General features: G+C 42.3%; 1 protein-coding gene across 6 annotated transcripts in view; it reads right to left on the bottom strand.

Moving 5' to 3' along the window:
- BANP (BTG3 associated nuclear protein) overlaps positions 1–18,196 on the bottom strand; it is a 710,387-nt gene that overhangs the window by 629,584 nt on the left and 62,607 nt on the right. For all 6 annotated transcript variants that reach the window (XR_008845087.1, XM_056525545.1, XM_056525548.1 and 3 more), the window contains exons 2-3: positions 17,430–17,549; positions 332–426 (exon numbers count right to left, since the gene is read on the bottom strand). Coding sequence is in view for 5 of the 6 variants with exons in the window: in XM_056525545.1 (XP_056381520.1) it covers positions 332–426; positions 17,430–17,502 (168 nt within the window). In the remaining variant the exon portion in view is untranslated. The remainder of the gene's footprint in view (positions 1–331; positions 427–17,429; positions 17,550–18,196) is intronic.

Below are 18,196 nucleotides of genomic sequence, written 5' to 3'. Positions count from 1 at the left end.
GTTTGCCATCTAGTGGCAAACATTAGGAAAAAAAAAGTTAAAAAAAATGTATTAACATTAAAACTTAGGTTGGATTTCTAGCCACAACAGAAAGAAATGACAGCACTTGTGAACACTTTTCCACACTAATGCATTTTAATTTACTAGAATCACACCTCCCTCCTCTACAAAAAAAAAAAAAAGCAGTGGTATGGAGGAGAAATTACGTATTACATGATGATCATTCAGATGTGTCCATGAAGTATCTAAACTCATCTCATTTTATCTTCCAGGAAGACATTTTCAGTAAACAAATAAGGGTAAGAGAAGGTGAAATATGGCAAACACAAACCTTTATGGATGGATCCTGACAGTTGATTTCTATGCGCTGTCGTTTCAGTGAGGGAGTCATGTCATCCTCCGTGACTTCATGATTCTCTAAGACAACTGTAAAAAAAAGATTTAAAAAAAAAATGAAAACAAATCATTTATAAGGAGAGAAGTTTATTATCCTGTATGATGTGCAGGTCAGTTGGCAACTTGCCTGCAGTGTACACTCTCTGACCCTGTGTCCTAAGTCAGCTTGTAAACACACACGTCTTACAGATGACAAACAATGGGTGTGGTGATGGCAGGCGATAAGACGTTCTTCTGGCTCTACACAAGTCCAAACCTCTGTTGGCTACAACTGATCAATAAGTAAACAGTTTGTAAAACCTAGAAAGAATAAATTATTCTTGCAAGCATCTGTTCAAAATCCAAGTGGTTTTTTCCCCCCTCAAGTGACCACACATCTGGCCCTTAGCCACTAAGCTCATTTATAAGTGAAGACCATGCAATCAGATAGTCAGTATCTGCATGTGAAGATCAAATAGTGGTTAATATAAATGTATTGGCAGACAGGCTCTTAACATAAGGACTCAGCTAATTTTCGCATTTTCGCTTTTTCCTCCTTCCTTTCTAAAATTTATAAAGCTTTCAATTGTGCACCTACAGACCCATTTAAGGGCTTGTTTTTTGCGTCAACAATTGTACTTTGCAATGACATCACTTATCTTATAATATAACCTGCGGCGAAACAAAAAAAATTATTTGTGTGGTGAAATAACTTTTGGGGGCTCCCGTTTCTACGCAGTGAAAGATTTGTTAAAAATGACACCTTATCTTTAGTCTTTAGGTCCACCCAATTTATATAGATTTTATTTTAATACTTAAAAAAAAATTAAACTACCGTATATACTCGAGTATAAGCAGAGTTTTTCAGCACGATTTTTTGTGCAGAAAACACCCCCCCTCGGCTTATATTCGAGTGAACTCTCCGCCCTCAGTGGTCTTCAACCTGCGGACCTCCAGATGTTTTAAAACTACAACTCCCAGCAAGCCCGGACAGTCATCGGCTGTCCGGACATGCTGGTAGTTGTAGTTTTGAAACAACTGGAGGTCCGCAGGTTGAAGACCACTGCGGCCTTCGACATCATCCAGATGATGACAGGCGGTGAAGATGAAGGGGGGGTGTGGGATGATGACAGGGTAATGATGACAGGCAGTGATGATGGAGGGGGGGGGTGTGGGATGATGACGGGATGATGACAGGGGGGGGATGATGACAGGCGGTGATGATGAAGGGGGGGGGATGATGAAGGGGTGGATGATGAAGGGGGGGGATGATGAAGGGGTGGATGATGAAGGGGTGGATGATGATGATGATGATGACATGGGGGGATGATGTATTTCCCACCCTAAGCTTATAGTCGAGTCAATAACTTTTCCTGGGTTTTTGGGGTGAAATTAGGGGCCTCCGCTTATATTCGGGTCGGCTTATACTCGAGTATATACGGTAAATGCACCAAAATAAGTATGTTTAAAATTGGCACCTTATGACCTCTATAACTTTTTAATTTTTCCGTGTACGGGGCGGTATGAGGGCTAATTTTTTGTGCCGTCATCTGTAGTTTTTATCGGTGCCATTTTTGTTTTGATGGGACTTTCTGATCGCTTTGTATTGATATTTTATGGTGTATGAAGTGACAAAAAATGCACACTTTTTGACTTTGGTTTCTTTTTTACGTCTACGCCAACGACCGTGTGGTTAAGCTAACCTAATATTTTAATAGTTCGGACATTTATGCACACGGCGGTACCTCATATGATTATTTTTATTCTTTATTACATTATTTTATTTAAAAAAAGGGAAAAGGGGGGTGATTTAAACTTCTAATAGGGAAGGGGTCATGGAGCAATAGATCGCCGGTCGGACAATGGAGAGGCAGGTGAGGACCGTCCTGTCGTCCAGTAAGCTGATCAGGACATCCCGATTTTGTCAGCTGAGCTGCCGGGATTCTTTTACTTTCGTTTGATCGCGGCGTCTAAAGGGTTTATGTCGGGCATCGACCCGATCGGCTGTGCACGGCATTAGCCATGGGTCCTGGCTGCCCCTAGCAACCAGGACCCACCGGGTTTAACCCGTTCTCTCCTGGTGAGAACAGTTTAAATCCGGTAAACGGGAACAGGGCGTACAGGTATGCCCTCAGTCCTTAAGGATCGGGGAAGCAGGTCGTGTGCATATGCCCTGCGTCCCAAAGAGGTTAAAGGGGTGCTCCGGTAGAAAACAATTTTTTTTTTAAATTAACTGGTGCCAAAAAGTTAAACAGATTTGTAAATTACTTCAATTAACCGCTTAAGGACTCAGCCCATTTGGACTTAAAAGGGGTACTCCGGCCAAAAACATCTTATCCCCTATCCAAAGGGTAGGTGATAAGATGTCTGATCGCGGGGTGGCTCTCCGCTGGGAACCCCTGCGATCTCCCTGCAGCAGCTCGCATTCTATGCGTGGCTTCTATGCGTGGCTGCGTCTGCTTTTTCTGAAAGCTCCGGGCTTCCAAGTCGGGGACGTTACGTCACGCAACGCCCCCTCCATTCATTTCTATGGGAGAGGGCGCTGAGGCCGCAACGTGGCGTGACGTCACGTCCCAGTCTAGGAAGCCCGGAGCTTTCAGAAAAAGCAGACGCAGCCACGCTTCAGATAGTCCCGATCAGCCCGATTTTTGCAATAGTCCCGATCAGCCCGACTGAGCTGCCAGGAAGCTTTTACTTTCGTCTTCAAAGCGGCGATCAACTTTGATCGTCGCGTATGAAGGGTTAATAGCATGCGGCACAACGATCTGTGCCGCATGCTATTAGCCCAGGGTCTGGCTATCAATAGCAGCCAGGACCGACCCGGTGTGATGCAGGGTCACGACGTGACCCCGTTTTAAACACCAAGAATGGGCGCAGGGCGTACAGGTACGCCCTGCATCCTTAAGAGATTAAAATGATACCCATGATAACATACTTTTCCATTACTGTTGCGCTTAAGAAAAATCGCAAACTTTTTTACCAAATTAGTACGTTTAAAATCCCCCCTATTTTGAAGACCTAAAACTTTCATTTCTCCGTATAAGCGGCGGTATGAGGGCTAATTTTTTGGTGCCGTGATCTGTACTTTTTTTTTTTTTTGTACACCATATTTGCTTATATAAAACTTTGAATACACTTTTTATCAAATTTTTTTGAAAAAAAAAAAAGCAGCTATTTTGGACTTTTTTTTTAATGTTCACGGTACGGTATTATTAACATTTTATTTTAATAGACCGGATATTTACGCACACGGCGATACCAAATATGTATATAAAATATTTTTTTTCACACTTTTGGGGGGTGAAATAGGGAAAATGGGACAATTTACGTTTTTATTAGGCGAGGGGGTTTTTCACTTTTTTTCAAAAAAAACTTTACTTTTATTTTTACGCTTTAACCCCTTAAGGACTGAGCCCTTTTTTGCAATTCTGACCACTGTCACTTTATGCATTAATAACTCTGGGATGCTTTACCGATTATTCTGATTCAGAGATAGTTTTTTGTGACATATTCTACTTTAACACAGTGGAAATTTTTCGTCGTTACTTGCATCCTTTCTTGATGAAAAATCCCAAAATTTCATAAAAATTTTGAAAATGTTGCATTTTTCTAACTTTGAAACTCTCTTGTGAGGAAAATGGATATTCCAAATAAATTATGTATTGATTCACATATACAATATGTCTACTTTATATTTACATCATAAAGTTGACATGTTTTTACTTTTGGAAGACATCAGAGGGCTTTCAAAGTTCAGCAGCATCTTTAAAATTTTTTACAAAATTTTCTAAATTGGAATTTTTCAGGGACTAATTGAGTTTTGAAGTGGATTTGATGGGTCTTCATATTAGAAATACCCCATAAATTACCCCATTATAAAAACTGCACCCCCCCAAAGTATTCAAAATGACATTCAGAAAGTGTGTGTTAACCCTTTTGGTGTTTCACAGGAATAACAGCAAGGTAAAGGAGAAAATTCAAAATCTTCATTTTTTACACTCAAATGTTCTTGTAGACCCAGTTTTTTAAATTTGACAAGGGGTAAAAGGAGAAAAAGCCCCCCAAAATGAGTAACCCAATTTCTCTCGAGTAAGGAAATACCTCATATGTGTATGTCAAGTCCTCTGTGGGTGCATTAGAGGCCTCAGAAGGGAAGGAGCAACAATGGGATTTTAGAGTATGAGTTTTTCCGAAGTGGCTTTTTGGGGGCATGTCCCATTTAGGAAGCCCCTATGGTGCCAGAACAGCAAAAAAACAACAAAATGGCATACTATTTTGGAAACTACACCCCTCAAGGAACTTAAAAAGGGGTCTGCTGAGCCTTAACACCCCACAGGTGTTTGAAAAATTTTCGTTAAAGTTGGATGTGTAAATGAAATTTTTTTTTTTCACTAAAATGTTGGTTTTCCCCAAAATTAAAATTTTTTACAAGGGGTTATAGGAGAAAAATGCCCCCCAAAATTATTTGTAACCACACAAGTGGACGTCAAGTGCACTGCGGGCGCACTACAATGCTTAGAAGAGAAGAAGTCACATTTGGCTTTTGTAAAGCAAATTTGGTTTTCTGGGGGGCATGTCACATTTAGGTAGCCCCTATGGTGCCAGAACAGCAAAAAAAAAAAAAAAAAAAAACATATGGCATACTATTTTGTTAATGACACCCCTCAAGTAACGTAACAAGGGGTACAGTGAGCCTTAACACCCCACAGGTGCTTGACAAATTTCCGCTAAAGTTGGACGTGAAAATGAAAAATTTGATTTTTTTCACTAAAATGCTGGTTTTACCCCAAATTTTTCATTTTCACAAGGGGTAATTGGAGAAAAAGCCCCTAAAATTTGTAATCCCATTTCTTCTGAGTATGGAAATACCCCATATGTGGATGTAAAGTGCTCTACGGGCACACTACAATGCTCAGAAGAGAAGGAGTGCCATTGAGCTGTAGGTGAGAGAATTTGGTTGGAATAGAAGTCAGGGGCCATGTGTGTTTACAAAGCCCCCCGTGGTGCCAGAACAGTGGACCCTCCCACATGTGACCCCATTTTGGAAACTAAACCTCTCACAGAATTTAATAAGGGGTGCAGTGAACATTTACACCACACCGGCTTTTGACAGATCTTTGGAACAGTGGGCTGTGCAAAGGAAAAATTCACATTTAAATTTTCACGGACCACTGTTCCAAAAATCTGTAAGACAGCTGTGGGGTGTAAATGCTCACTGTACCCCTTATTACAATACGTGAGGGGTGTAGTTTGCAAAATGGGGTCACATGTGGGGGGGGGGGGGTCCATTGTTCTGGCACTATGGGGGCTTTGTAAACACAATTTCGGACACATTCTCTCTCCAGAAGCCCAATGGTGCTCCTTCTCTTCTGAGGATTGTAGTTCGCCCGCAGAGCACTTTACATCCACATATGGGCTATGTTCTTACTCAGAGGAAATGGGGCTACACATTTTTTTTTTCTTATTCTCCCTTGTGAAAATGAAAAATGTAGTGTAACACCAGCATTTAACCCCTTAAGGACGCAGGACGTAAATGTACGTCCTGGTGCGGTGGTACTTAACGCACCAGGACGTACATTTACGTCCTAAGCATAACCGCGGGCATCGGAGCGATGCCCGTGTCATGCGCGGCTGATCCCGGCTGCTGATCTCGCGGGCGTCCGCCATTAACCCCTCAGGTGCCGGGATCAATACAGATCCCTGGCATCTGCGGCAGTGCGCGATTTGAATGAATGATCGGATCGCCCGCAGCGCTGCTGCGGGGATCCGATCATTCATAACGCCGCACGGAGGTCCCCTCTCCTTCCTCCGTGCGGCTCCCGGCGTCTCCTGCTCTGGTCTGTGATCGAGCAGACCAGAGCAGAAGATGACCGAAAACACTGATCTGTTCTATGTCCTATACATAGAACAGATCAGTATTAGCAATCATGGTATTGCTATGAATAGTCCCCTATGGGGACTATTCAAGTGTAAAAAAAAATGTTAAAAAATGTAAAAGTTAAAAAAAAAGTGAAAAATCCCCTCCCCCAATAAAAAAGTTAAACGTCCGTTTTTTCCTATTTTACCCCCAAAAAGCGTAAAATTTTTTTTTTAATAGACATATTTGGTATTGCCGCGTGCGTAAATGTCCGAACTATTAAAATAAAATGTTAATGATCCCGTACGGTGAACGGCGTGAACGAAAAAAAATATTAAAAAGTCCAAAATTCCTACTTTTTTAATGCATTTTATTAAAAAAAAAAATTATAAAAAATGTATTAAAAGTTTTTTATATGCAAATGTGGTATCAAAAAAAAGTACAGATCATGGCGCAAAAAATGAGCCCCCATACCGCCGCTTATACGGAAAAATTAAAAAGTTATAGGTCATCAAAATAAAGGGAATATAAACGTACTAATTTGGTTAAAAAGTTTGTGATTTTTTTTAAGCGCAATAATAATAGAAAAGTATGTAATAATGGGTATCATTTTAATCGTATTGACCCTCAGAATAAAGAACACACGTCATTTTTACCATAAATTGTACGGCGTGAAAACAAAACCTTACAAAATTTGCAAAATTGCGTTTTTCGTTTTAATTTCCCCACAAAAATAGTGTTTTTTGGTTGCGCCATACATTTTATGATATAATGAGTTATGTCATTACAAAGGACAACTGGTCGCGCAAAAAACAAGCCCTCATACTAGTCTGTGGATGAAAATATAAAAGAGTTATGATTTTTAGAAGGCGAGGAGGAAAAAATGAAAATGTAAAAATTAAATTGTCTGAGTCCTTAAGGCCAAAATGGGCTGAGTCCTTAAGGGGTTAAGTGAAATATTTTTTTTTTTTTTTTTTTTTTTTCACATCCAACTTTAACAGAAATTTGACAAACACCTGTGGGGTGTTGAGGCTCACTATACCCCTTGTTACATTCCGTGAGGGGTGCAGTTTCCAAAATGTGGTCACATATGGGTATTTATTGTTTTGCGTTTATGTCAGAACCGCTGTAAAATCAGCCACCCTTGTTCAAATTTAGACCTCAAATGTACATGGCACGCTCTCCCTTCTGAGCCATGTTGTGCGCCCGCAGAGCACTTTATGCCCACATATGGGGTAGTTCTGTACTCAGGAGAAATTGCGTTACAAATTTTGGGGGTCTTTTTTCCCTTTTACGGCTTGTGAAAATTAAAAGTATGGGGCAACACCAGCATGTTAGTGTAAAAAAAAATTTTTTTTTTAAACTAACATGCTGGAGATACCCCATATGTGGCCCTAAACTGTTTCCCTTGAAATACGACAGGGCTCCGAAGTGAGAGAGCACCATGCGCATTGGAGGACTAAATTGGAATCCGGCACAAAAATACCCTATGGCAGAGTTTATCAAACAGGGTGCCTCCAGCTGTTGCAAAACTCCCAGCATGCCTTGACAGTCAGTGGCTGTCCAGCAATACTGTGAGTTGTTGTTTTTCAAAAGCTGGAGGCTCCGTTTTGGAAACAGTGCCGTACAAGACTTTATTTATTTATTTATTTTTTAATTGGTGTGGGGGGGGGGGGGACTATGTAGGGGTATGTGTATATTAGGGATCGACCGATATCGTTTTTTTAGGGCCGATACCGATAATGGGTGCAGGTTAGGGCCGATAGCCGATAACTTATACCGATATTCCGGTATAAGTTATCGGCTATTTAACCCCCTGCGACACCGCTGCAGATCATTGATTTAAAGCGGGCGCTTTAAATCAATGATCTGCAGTGGCTTTTGCGGGGCCATAGGCCGCCGCCACCCGCTTCTCTCCCCCTACCTGTCAGGGTGGTCCGGGCCATCCATTCATCGTTTCTGTAGTGTCCGGGGGCGTTCCGGGTGGAGGGTGAATCGGTCCGGGCTGTCCTTCTCCGGCGGTCATCTTCTCCACTCCGGGCAGGCTCCGGCCTAGTACGCTGCATAGACGCCGCTGCGCAGTGACGCTTGTGCGCAGCGACGCACCTGACGTCACGGCGTAGCGGCGTCTATGCAGTGTACTAGGCCGGAGCCTGCCCGGAGTGGAGAAGATGACCGCCGGAGAAGAAGGACAGCCCGGAACGGTTCACCCTCCACCCGGAACGCCCCCGGACACTACAGGAAGGATGGATGGCCCGGACCACCCCCATTACGGGTAAGTTAAATTTTTTTATTGACTCGGAGGGTGGGGGAGGGGCCCGACCGGTATAGCGGGAGTGCGGTGCGGCGGGTCGGGGGGTGGCGGTCGCGGTGCGGGGGCGTGGCATTATCGGCAAGATAATTGCCGATACCAATAATGCCCAAAATCGTGATTATCGGCCGATAATATCGGCCATACCGATAATCGGTCGATCCCTAGTGTATATGTAGCGTTTTACTTTTTATTTTGTGTAGGTGTAGTGTAGTGTTTTTAGGGTACATACACAAGGTCAGGTTTACAGTGAGTTTCTCGCTGGGAGTTTGAGCTGCAGCGGAAAATGTGCCGCATCTCAACCTTGTAGCAGAACTCTATGTAAACCCGCCCATGTACATTCACATATTGTGGAGGGAAAACCTCCAGCTGTTGCAAAACTACAACTCACAGCATGCACTGAAAGACCATACATGCTAGGAGTTGTAGTTATGCAACAGCTGGAGGTACATTGGTTACAAAACAGTGAGAGTTTGTTACTTAACTCAGTGTTTCGCAACCAGTGTGCCTCCAGCTGTTGCAAAAACCGAACTCCCAGCATGTACAGTCTCTCAGTACATGCTGGGAGCTGTACTTTTGCAACAGCTGGAGGCACACTGATTGTAAAACACTGAGTTAGGTAACAAACTCTGTTTCATAAACTATGTCTCCAAAACCGCAACAATCAGAATGCATTGACAGTCGAAGGGCATGCTAAGAGTTGTAGTTTTGCAACAGCTGGATGCACACTTTTTCATAGAAAAAATGTGCCTCCATCTGTTGCATAACTACAACCCCCAGCATGCACAGACTACCAAAGGGCATGCTGGGAGTTGTAGTTGGAGCTCCAGCTGTTGCTGTTGCCCTTTGGCTGTGCATGCTGCGATTTGCTGCTAAGCAACAGCATGAGGTTAACAGGCATCACCTCCTGTTGTATCCTGCCGCCGATCCTGCTGCTCCTGTTGCAGCCAACGGTCCCGAGGGGACCCCCGCCAAGGTAGGAGACCCCCGCTGGCCCCGATCGTCCACTATCTTCACCGTCCTGATCGCCACCCAGCAGGGTAGTGATTGGTCGGTCGTTCCGACCGATCAATCACGTGATCGTGAGGCGGCACTCTTGCCACCTCACTCCTGCTGGGTAAGGGTGAATGGGGCTGTCCTGGACAGCCCCATTCTCCTTTTTTTTTTTTTTTTGTTGGTTACCGGTTCACCCGATTGACCCAGAATAGCCGCAAATCGCCGACATAGGCGGGTCTCAGGACCCCCCCAGGGGTTTGCACGGGTTGCCTGCTGATAGATATCAGCAGTCACCCCGGGCCAGTGCCTGCCCAGCGAGCGGTGGGGACCGGAATTCCCACGGGTGTACTTATATGCCCTCAGTCCTTAAGGACTTTAAAATGGGGGCGTATGGATACGCCCCGCGTCCTTAAGGGGTTAATAGTCCCCATAGGGGACTTTTTACAGCAATCATTCGATTGCTAATACTGTTCAGTGCTATGCATAGACATAGCACTGATCAGTAGTATCGGTCATCTTCTGCTCTGGTCTGCTCGATCACAGACCAGAGCAGAAGACCCGTGGAAGGCAGCAGAGGCAGGTGAGGGGACCTCCGTCTGCCGTTCTGGATGATCGGATCGCCGCGGCAGTGCTGCGGGTGATCCGATCATCCATTTTAGTGACCACACTGCCGCAGGTGCCGTGATTGCATATCACGGCATCTGAGGGGTTAATGGCAGACATCCGCGTGATCGCAGATGTTCGCCATTACCGGTGGGTCCCTGGCTGCTATCAACAGCCAGGACCTGCCATGCATGACCCGAGCAAGGCTCCGATGCTCACGGTTATGTATAGGGTGTAAATGTACGTCCTGGTGCGTTAAGTACCAGCTCACCAAGACGGGCATTTACATCCTGTGTTGTTAAGGGGTTAAAAAATCTTTACCCTTCCAGTACTTTATAGCAGCTGTATGCTACAGAGGAAATTCTTCTCCTTTTGAATTTGTTTTTTGTCTTGTCCACAGTGTTCTCTGCTGACACCTGATGCCCATATCAGGAACTGTCCAGAGCAGGAGAAAATCCCCATAGCAAACTTATGCTGCACTGGACAGAGGTGACAGCAGAGAGCACTGTGGACAAGACAAAAAAAAAAAAAAAATGTCCTCTGTAGCATACAGCTGCTAAAAATATTTTTTTGATATAAGTAATTTACAAATCTGTTTATCTTTCTGACATCAGATCATTAAAAAAAAAAAAAGTTTACAACTGGAGTACCCCTTTAAGTGGCTCATAAAACAGAGTTTCTAGATTTAAATCTTAAATGGGTACTCCCACCCTAGACATCTTATTTCCTATCCAAAGGATAGGGGATAAGATGTCTAATCGCGGGGGTCCCACCGCTGGGGACCCCCGCATTATTGCATGCGGTACTCACCTGTTTTTTCACCGGAACCGCTGGAGGGTCTGAGTCGCGACTACGTAAGTCCGTGACGTCAGGACTCTGCCCCCGTGTGATGTCACGCCCGTCCCCTCAATGCAAGTCTATGGGCAGAGTCCTGACGTCACGGACTTCCGTTCCTGTAGTCGCGACTCAAACCCTCCAGCGGTTCCGGGGAAAAAACAGGTGAGTGCCGCATGCAATAATGTTTGGATAATCCTTTGGATAGGGGATAAGATGTCTAGGGTGGGAGTACCCCTTTAAGGATTTTGACAGGAACCAACAATCCCATCCAGCTGACTTACACTGATCTGACAGGATGGATGCCAGGTGTCTGGCATTGGAATAAACTATGCAGAACACATAAATGCTCAGCCGATCTGAGAATTTTGTACACCTTGTCATTATGGATATTTAGTGCAGAATGATGGGAGAAAACTTGAAAGCACAAGTCCGCAATATAACAAAAAGGTTAAAAAATGGAAAGTGTATGAAAACTATCCGAATGCACTGTATCGTTTTGTCTCCAACAAATAAAAACAAGGATACTTCCTATTAAAGTGGAGTGATTAAAACCCTTTATAATAAAAAAATAATAATAATAAACTCTTCCTCTCATGTGCTCTTTCTTAGTTACAGCTGCACAAGTAGATAATGTTTATATTAAAATAAAATTGAAATGGTTGCTTAAAAAGGAGATAAGGACTTGCATCACAAATCTTTAAGACACCTTAAAAGCAGGCAGGGAAACAAGACAAGGCCATCTAAGTCTACTCAGGACGCAGCAAAGACTACAATGAGCGATCTGCATGGCATACAAGTAATTTAATTAGCTCACAAATAAACTGCAAATGAAAAAACTCAGTTTAGTGGTTAATAACAATTATTTTGAAAAATGTTTTATTAGCCAATAAAAATAAACTAAGAGAACCATTACAAGTTATATCTCGGTGCTTAATACAAAAGTGCATGCAGCTACTTCTCAAACAATGTATAATAGCATTAAACTGTTAATGCAGTATATTTAATAACAGCTACCAAGAACTTTTACATAGAGTAGTGTTAGGTATAAGTATTCTTCCCATCCATCTAATATTTCCTGCCTTGGGCAGAGATTTAAAAAGTGTACTAAAACACACCATGCAAGCATCACATATCTCCTGCACAAGCACAGGCACTTGTGTTCTGAACTCAATGGAGCATGCATTGTATAAAAAGAAAAAACTGCAAATGGGTGTCAATGTAATCCTGTTCCCCCAGTAGAGACCTATTCTTACCAGACATTTAAAAGTGATTTCCAGGGACTATGGGGGAGATTTATAATTGCATTTAGAGCTTCTTTTTTGCTTACACCGGGCGCATAAAATGTGGTACGAGCACCTAAGCACTTTTTGCAACTTTTGTGGGTGGCTTAACCCCCTTCATGACCCAGCAAAAAAAAAAAAATTCTGGCTCACATTTTTTTCCACCTTACATTCTCAGATCCATACCTTTTTTATTTTTCGACTGACAAAGTTGTAATAGGGCTAATATTCTGCGTGACAAATTGTACTTTCCATCGATACATTTTTATTTTATCATACAATGTATTACGCAGCCAGAAAAAAATTATATGTAGGGAAACATTTCAAAATAAAGGAATTGCACAATTATGTGGGGCAATAATTGTTTTCGGTGTTCAAGATACGGTAAAACTGACATGCTATCTTAAAGGGGTTATCCACCATAAGGTGATTTTAGTACTTACCTGGCAGACAGTAATGGACATGATTAGGAATGATCTGCACTTGTCTTGGGGCTAAATGGCTATGTTGTGAGATTACATAACACTGTGGATAGCTTTTTGTGAACTTGTATTTCCTGTTTGACTTTTCTTTTTTTGACTACAAATCCCATAATTCCATTTTGCTCCCTCCCACACATCAGCCACCCCACCCATTGAAACATAAATGAGCTGCATCCATTCAAATCAGTGTGGTTTTCAATCAGGATGCCTACAGCTGTTGCAGATTGATCCCTCTCCCACCAAGCGATCCCTCCACCCATTGAAGCAGACCGGCTCCCTGTCATCAGCTGACTGGTGAGTCAGGTCTCGGCCGCATTGCAAGCTGGGAAAAATCTTAGACAACAGTCATTTTGTATGCTGATAAAAAATAAATATTGAAGTGAAAATCACAGAAGAATTGTGAGAAATCCATCACACACAGGTACAGACACTATTTTATGAACTGCACTAACTTTACAGCCCCTGTAGCATAGTCAAATGAAAAAAAAATCCTGGAATACCCCTTTAATTCTATGGGTCAGTACGATTTTATTACACACTACTTGAATAATTTTTGTTTCAAAATCGGGATTTTTCAGGGACCAGTTCACTTTCAAAGTGAATTTGAGGGTCTCTATGTTAGAAATACCCTATAAATGGACCCCATTATGAAAACTGAACCCTTTAAAGTATTCAAAATGACATTCAGAAAGTTTGTTATACACTAGCATGTTCTTGTAGACCCATTTTTTCCCTTTTTACAAGGGGTAATATGTAAAAATGTCCCCCAAAATTTGTAACCCTATTTCTCTTGAGTAAGGAAATATCTGATATGTGAATGTAAAGTGATCTGCGGGTACACTAGAGGGCTCAGAAGGGAAGGAGCAACATTGGGATTTTGGAGAGTGAATTTTGCTGAAATGGTTTTTGGGGGCATGTCTCATTTAGGAAGTCCCCATGGTGCCAGAACAGCAAAAAAAACAAAAAAACAAAAAACAAAAAAAAACACATGGCACACTGTTTGGGAAACTACACCCCTCAAAGACCGTAACAAGGGGTAGAGTGAGCCTTAACACTCCACAGGTGTTTGACGAATTTTCACTAAAGTTGGACGTGAAAATGAAAAATTTGATTTTTATCACAAAAATGCTGGTGTTACCCCAAATTTTACATTTTCACAAGGGGTAATAGGTAACCCATGTTGATGTCAAAGTTGATAGTCGCGTAAGAAAAAAGCATTCCCGGCTGCTCAGTTGGGCTTATCAGGACAACCACGGTGTCCCGATTGGCTAGGATGCACAAGGAGGGTCTGTTACCTGCCTCCTGTGCATCTGATCGGCTATTGATTGCTCAAAACCTGAGATCCAGGTTTGAGCAATTGATTGCCGATAACACTGATCAATGCAATGCTATGGCATAGCATTGATCAGTGCCTGCAGTCAATGTACTGCATGCTATAGTCCCCTATGGGGGCTATAACACTGCAAATAAAAATAAAAAAGTGTAAAAAAAAAAGTTAATTAATGTGATTTAACCCCAATTTTTTTTTGGGGGGGGGGGGGGTTTGCCGCAGATTTTTGGGTAAAATGACTGATGCCATTACAAAGTATAATAGGTGGCACAAAAAATAAGGATCACATGGATTTTTAGGTGGAAAATTTAAAGGGTTATGATTTTTAAAAGGTAAGGAGTAAAAAAACGAAAATGCAAAAACTGAAAAACACCGAGTCCTTAAGGGATTAAAGGGGTACTCCACTGGCCAGCATTCGTAACTAAATGTTCCAAACGCTGTTTTTGTGCTGCGGGGGTCGTCCACACCACTCATGACATCATGGCCACGTCCCTCAATGTAAGTCAATGGCCCCTTCCCATAGATTTGCATTGAGGGGGCATGGCCGTGACATCATGAGGGGCAGAGCGTGACATCACAAGGGAGCATGGCGACCTCCGAAGCCCGCACCAGCATTTGGAACTAAATGTTCTCAATGCTGGGGAGTGGAGTACCCCTTTAAGCACTCACAGTGCCAGTGAAGATGCCCGAGGACCAGGCATAGCGGTATTTAATGTTTAAATGTGGTCATCTGTATAGATCATGGCATTTAACCAGTTAAATGACGGACATCGGAGCAATCTACTACATCCGTCATTAGCGGCAGATGTCAGCTGCAGATCGCTGCGGGAATCTCCCAGTTAGGACGCTGACCCGACCCGCGTCCTGTCCGCTTACCGAACCCATGACGTACATGTATGTCATGGGTCGGGAAGGGGATAAAGTAGCAAACAGCCTTAATCCCTTAAGGACCAGGCTAATTTTCATTTTTGCTTTTTTTTGTTTTTTTTCTCCTTTCCTTTCAAAATCCAAATTTCTTTTTTTTTTCACCTACAGACCCATATGGGGCTTGTTTTTTGCAAACAATTGTACTTTGTAATGACATCTTTCATTTTACCATAAAATGTATGGCGCATCCCAAAAAAATAGAAAAAGAAAACTACAATTTTGCAACTTTTGGGGGTTTTGTTTTTTACGTAGTGAACTTTATGGCAAAAATTATACATTGGGGGATATTTATCAAAGGATTTAGACTGGTTTTTCCTGTCTAAATTTGTCGCACAGAAAGTCGCAGTCTAAATATGTGTGACTTTTCTGCGACTTTTGCTCTGAGGATTTTTAGAACATGATGCATGCTAGTCTATTTTAGACGGAAATGCATTGGAAAATGCATTGGTGCTGAATTTATCAAGTGCGACAACTCGCATTGGCTAAAAGTACGCAAAAATGTCAGCCCATGTTGGAGCAGGTTTAAATACAGTCTAAAGCATAGATATCGAAGTCCATGCACAGAAGTTATCAAGAGCCGTGCTCCTTTTGATAAATTAGGCGCACAATAGACCGCCTAACCCTCTGTAGTTTGGTCTATATTGAGACGGGACATAGACAGCTTTGACTTTGACTAAATTGTCATTCTCTAAAACTTTTATTCATTCCACCCCGCCTCACCTGTTCCTTCCATTCCTCCCTGTGTGTCTGTCCTGCTATATGTATCCAAGCACTGGAATAAATCTACATTTTGCTGTTGCAACTCCGGCTGCGGTGAGTGCTTTATCTTCATTCTTTCCACATTTGATGAATGTGCTGCATTTCTGGACTTTCTTTGATAATAGCACCACCGTTACCCACAGCAACCACTGCCCGGACAGACATATTCACTAGCTGTGTTTTATTTCTCACATCGATGCTCTCATATAACCATTTACATTAGTGGTGCAAGACTTTAATGCTCGTGTGAAGATTATATTTTAATAGATAGGACATTTACGCTCGTGGCGATCCCAAATATGTAAATTTTTTCTTTTTTTGTAAAATGGGTAAATGAGGGGGATTTTACTTTTTATTAGGGGAGGGAGTTTTATATAATTTTAGAATTTTTATTTTACACTTTTTATGTCCCCTTTTTAAGGACTTGTATATGATTTTATATTGCACTTACTGTAAAATGCTTTACCTATGGCAAAGATTTACACAGTAACATCAGAAATCCACTGATATAGCCAGGCTAAGACAGGCTACATCATTGAACTGGTTATCGGGTGGCAGGAGGCAGGTAAGGGGATCCACTGACACTGCTCTGAAGCAAGTGCAGCTCCTGTGCTTGCTTCAAACTCACTTAAGGATTCAGGGCATGCAGGTACACCCTTCTTCCTTAACAGGTTAACTAAGCAAATTTCAGTTTTAATGAAAAGTCACAAATCCTTCCAAAAAGCTACAAGTCAAAGCTTGGTCAGACCTGGCTTACAAAACTGCCATTTGAGAGCACTTTTGAAAAGTCTCACAAAAAATCGCAACTAAGACTTTTTGTGCAGAAAAATCATAGAGGAGAGGAATCAAAGTGGTGTTCTGAAGCGATTTATTGTTTTTTGCTTATGTGTGCCAAATTTATCAACCCCCTTAATACAATTATTAACCCCCTAGAATGATAAATATGTACTATATAAGCAAAACCAAAGCAAAAAAAGACTTCAAAACTCACTTTCCAAAGACAGCAATAATAAATCTCCCCCTATATGATTAGTGGTGTATTCACCAGAGATCAGCTGTTCAGCACCCCTCATTCCACACTGAACGGGGCAGAAATCCCTGTGCTGTTCATTGTATAGTAGTGGCACTGAGTAACACCAGCACAGTTCCCACGGAAGGAATGGGAGCTGAACTGCAATTACCTGATGTCACCAATGAGAGGCGTAAGGCTTCTGGCCCCAATTACTGAGTAGTGCAGGGCACTGAACAGCTGATCTGTGGGGGTGCTGTGTGTTGATGGCCTAGCTTGTTGCCTTATAAACATGTGGTAGTTCACACTGTTGTATAATCATGAGTCAATCAACCTGCATTTCTTGATCTGTTCAGTGTCTATGTATTTTAGTGAAAATTATATAGACACAAACTTGTACTCCCCAACACCTAATTTAACCTACACTTTCTGACGGATGCCCGATTACTATTCCAGTAGAAAGGAGATCCATATATCTCAGACAATGGCCCTGATTTACTAAGACTGGAGTGATGTTTTCTTTGTGGGTTTTAATCCCCTACAGATATGTTTCCACGGTATTTACTGTTTCCATACGTTATGCACACATCCCGACAAAACAGGTCGGGTTTACAATAGTAAATCTGTATTTGGCTCAGGTACCAAGAGAAAATAAAAACTCACCAGGGTGATGATCAGGATGTAGGTCTTCTACTGCTATCTGAACAACTTCTGCCAGCTCCTGTCCTGACATCATTTATAAATTGTTTCTAGGTTCTGTACGGCACACAGTTTTTGATGTTTCTGCAAGAAAGAAATAGAGTTGAATCCTTTTTAACTTACAATAAAACCAAAAACACTGAACATGTAGCAAGTTATACCTAATGCAACTATCATAACACCAAAATGATCATCAAGGAAATGACAAAGCTTAAACAGGCAGATAACTTTTTGTGGCCATGTGTTGACAGTATCTAGACAACATATGAATTTGTGATGCACGATATATCACAATAACAAAATAACTGCGGATTGCAATATGTCGATTTAACCATTAACACATTTTTATTATCTAAGGACTTCTGAAAGGTGAAACGCACAATGGAGGGGCCAGGCCGTGCCGCACAGGAGCCAACAACCAGGTGAGACACTGGAACAGAGCCTAGCCTTAGCTCCCGTGCAGTGCGGCCTAGGACACCTTCAGTGTGTGACAACCCACTGTTTCTCCTCGCAGCAGAGCCAAACGCTGGGTGGAGGTTAACCCCACCACAGTTAATAAATGGAACAGCCAAGCAGCGGGCCTATGAAGAGAGCTCAGGAGCGGAGCTTGCTTCATGCTGGCTAATGACGAACATCACGGATCCAGGTGATGTCCGGCACTAACCCTTTAGACGCTGCAATCAAAGTTGATTGCAGCCTCTAAAATGCTGAAGCAACTGCCGTCAGCTCAA

This window comes from Hyla sarda, chromosome 6 (assembly GCF_029499605.1).
Source record: "Hyla sarda isolate aHylSar1 chromosome 6, aHylSar1.hap1, whole genome shotgun sequence".
In the NCBI taxonomy this organism is placed as follows: Eukaryota; Metazoa; Chordata; class Amphibia; order Anura; family Hylidae; genus Hyla; species Hyla sarda.
Note: the sequence above shows the minus strand (reverse complement) of the source record. Positions and strands in the feature narration are given on the sequence as shown.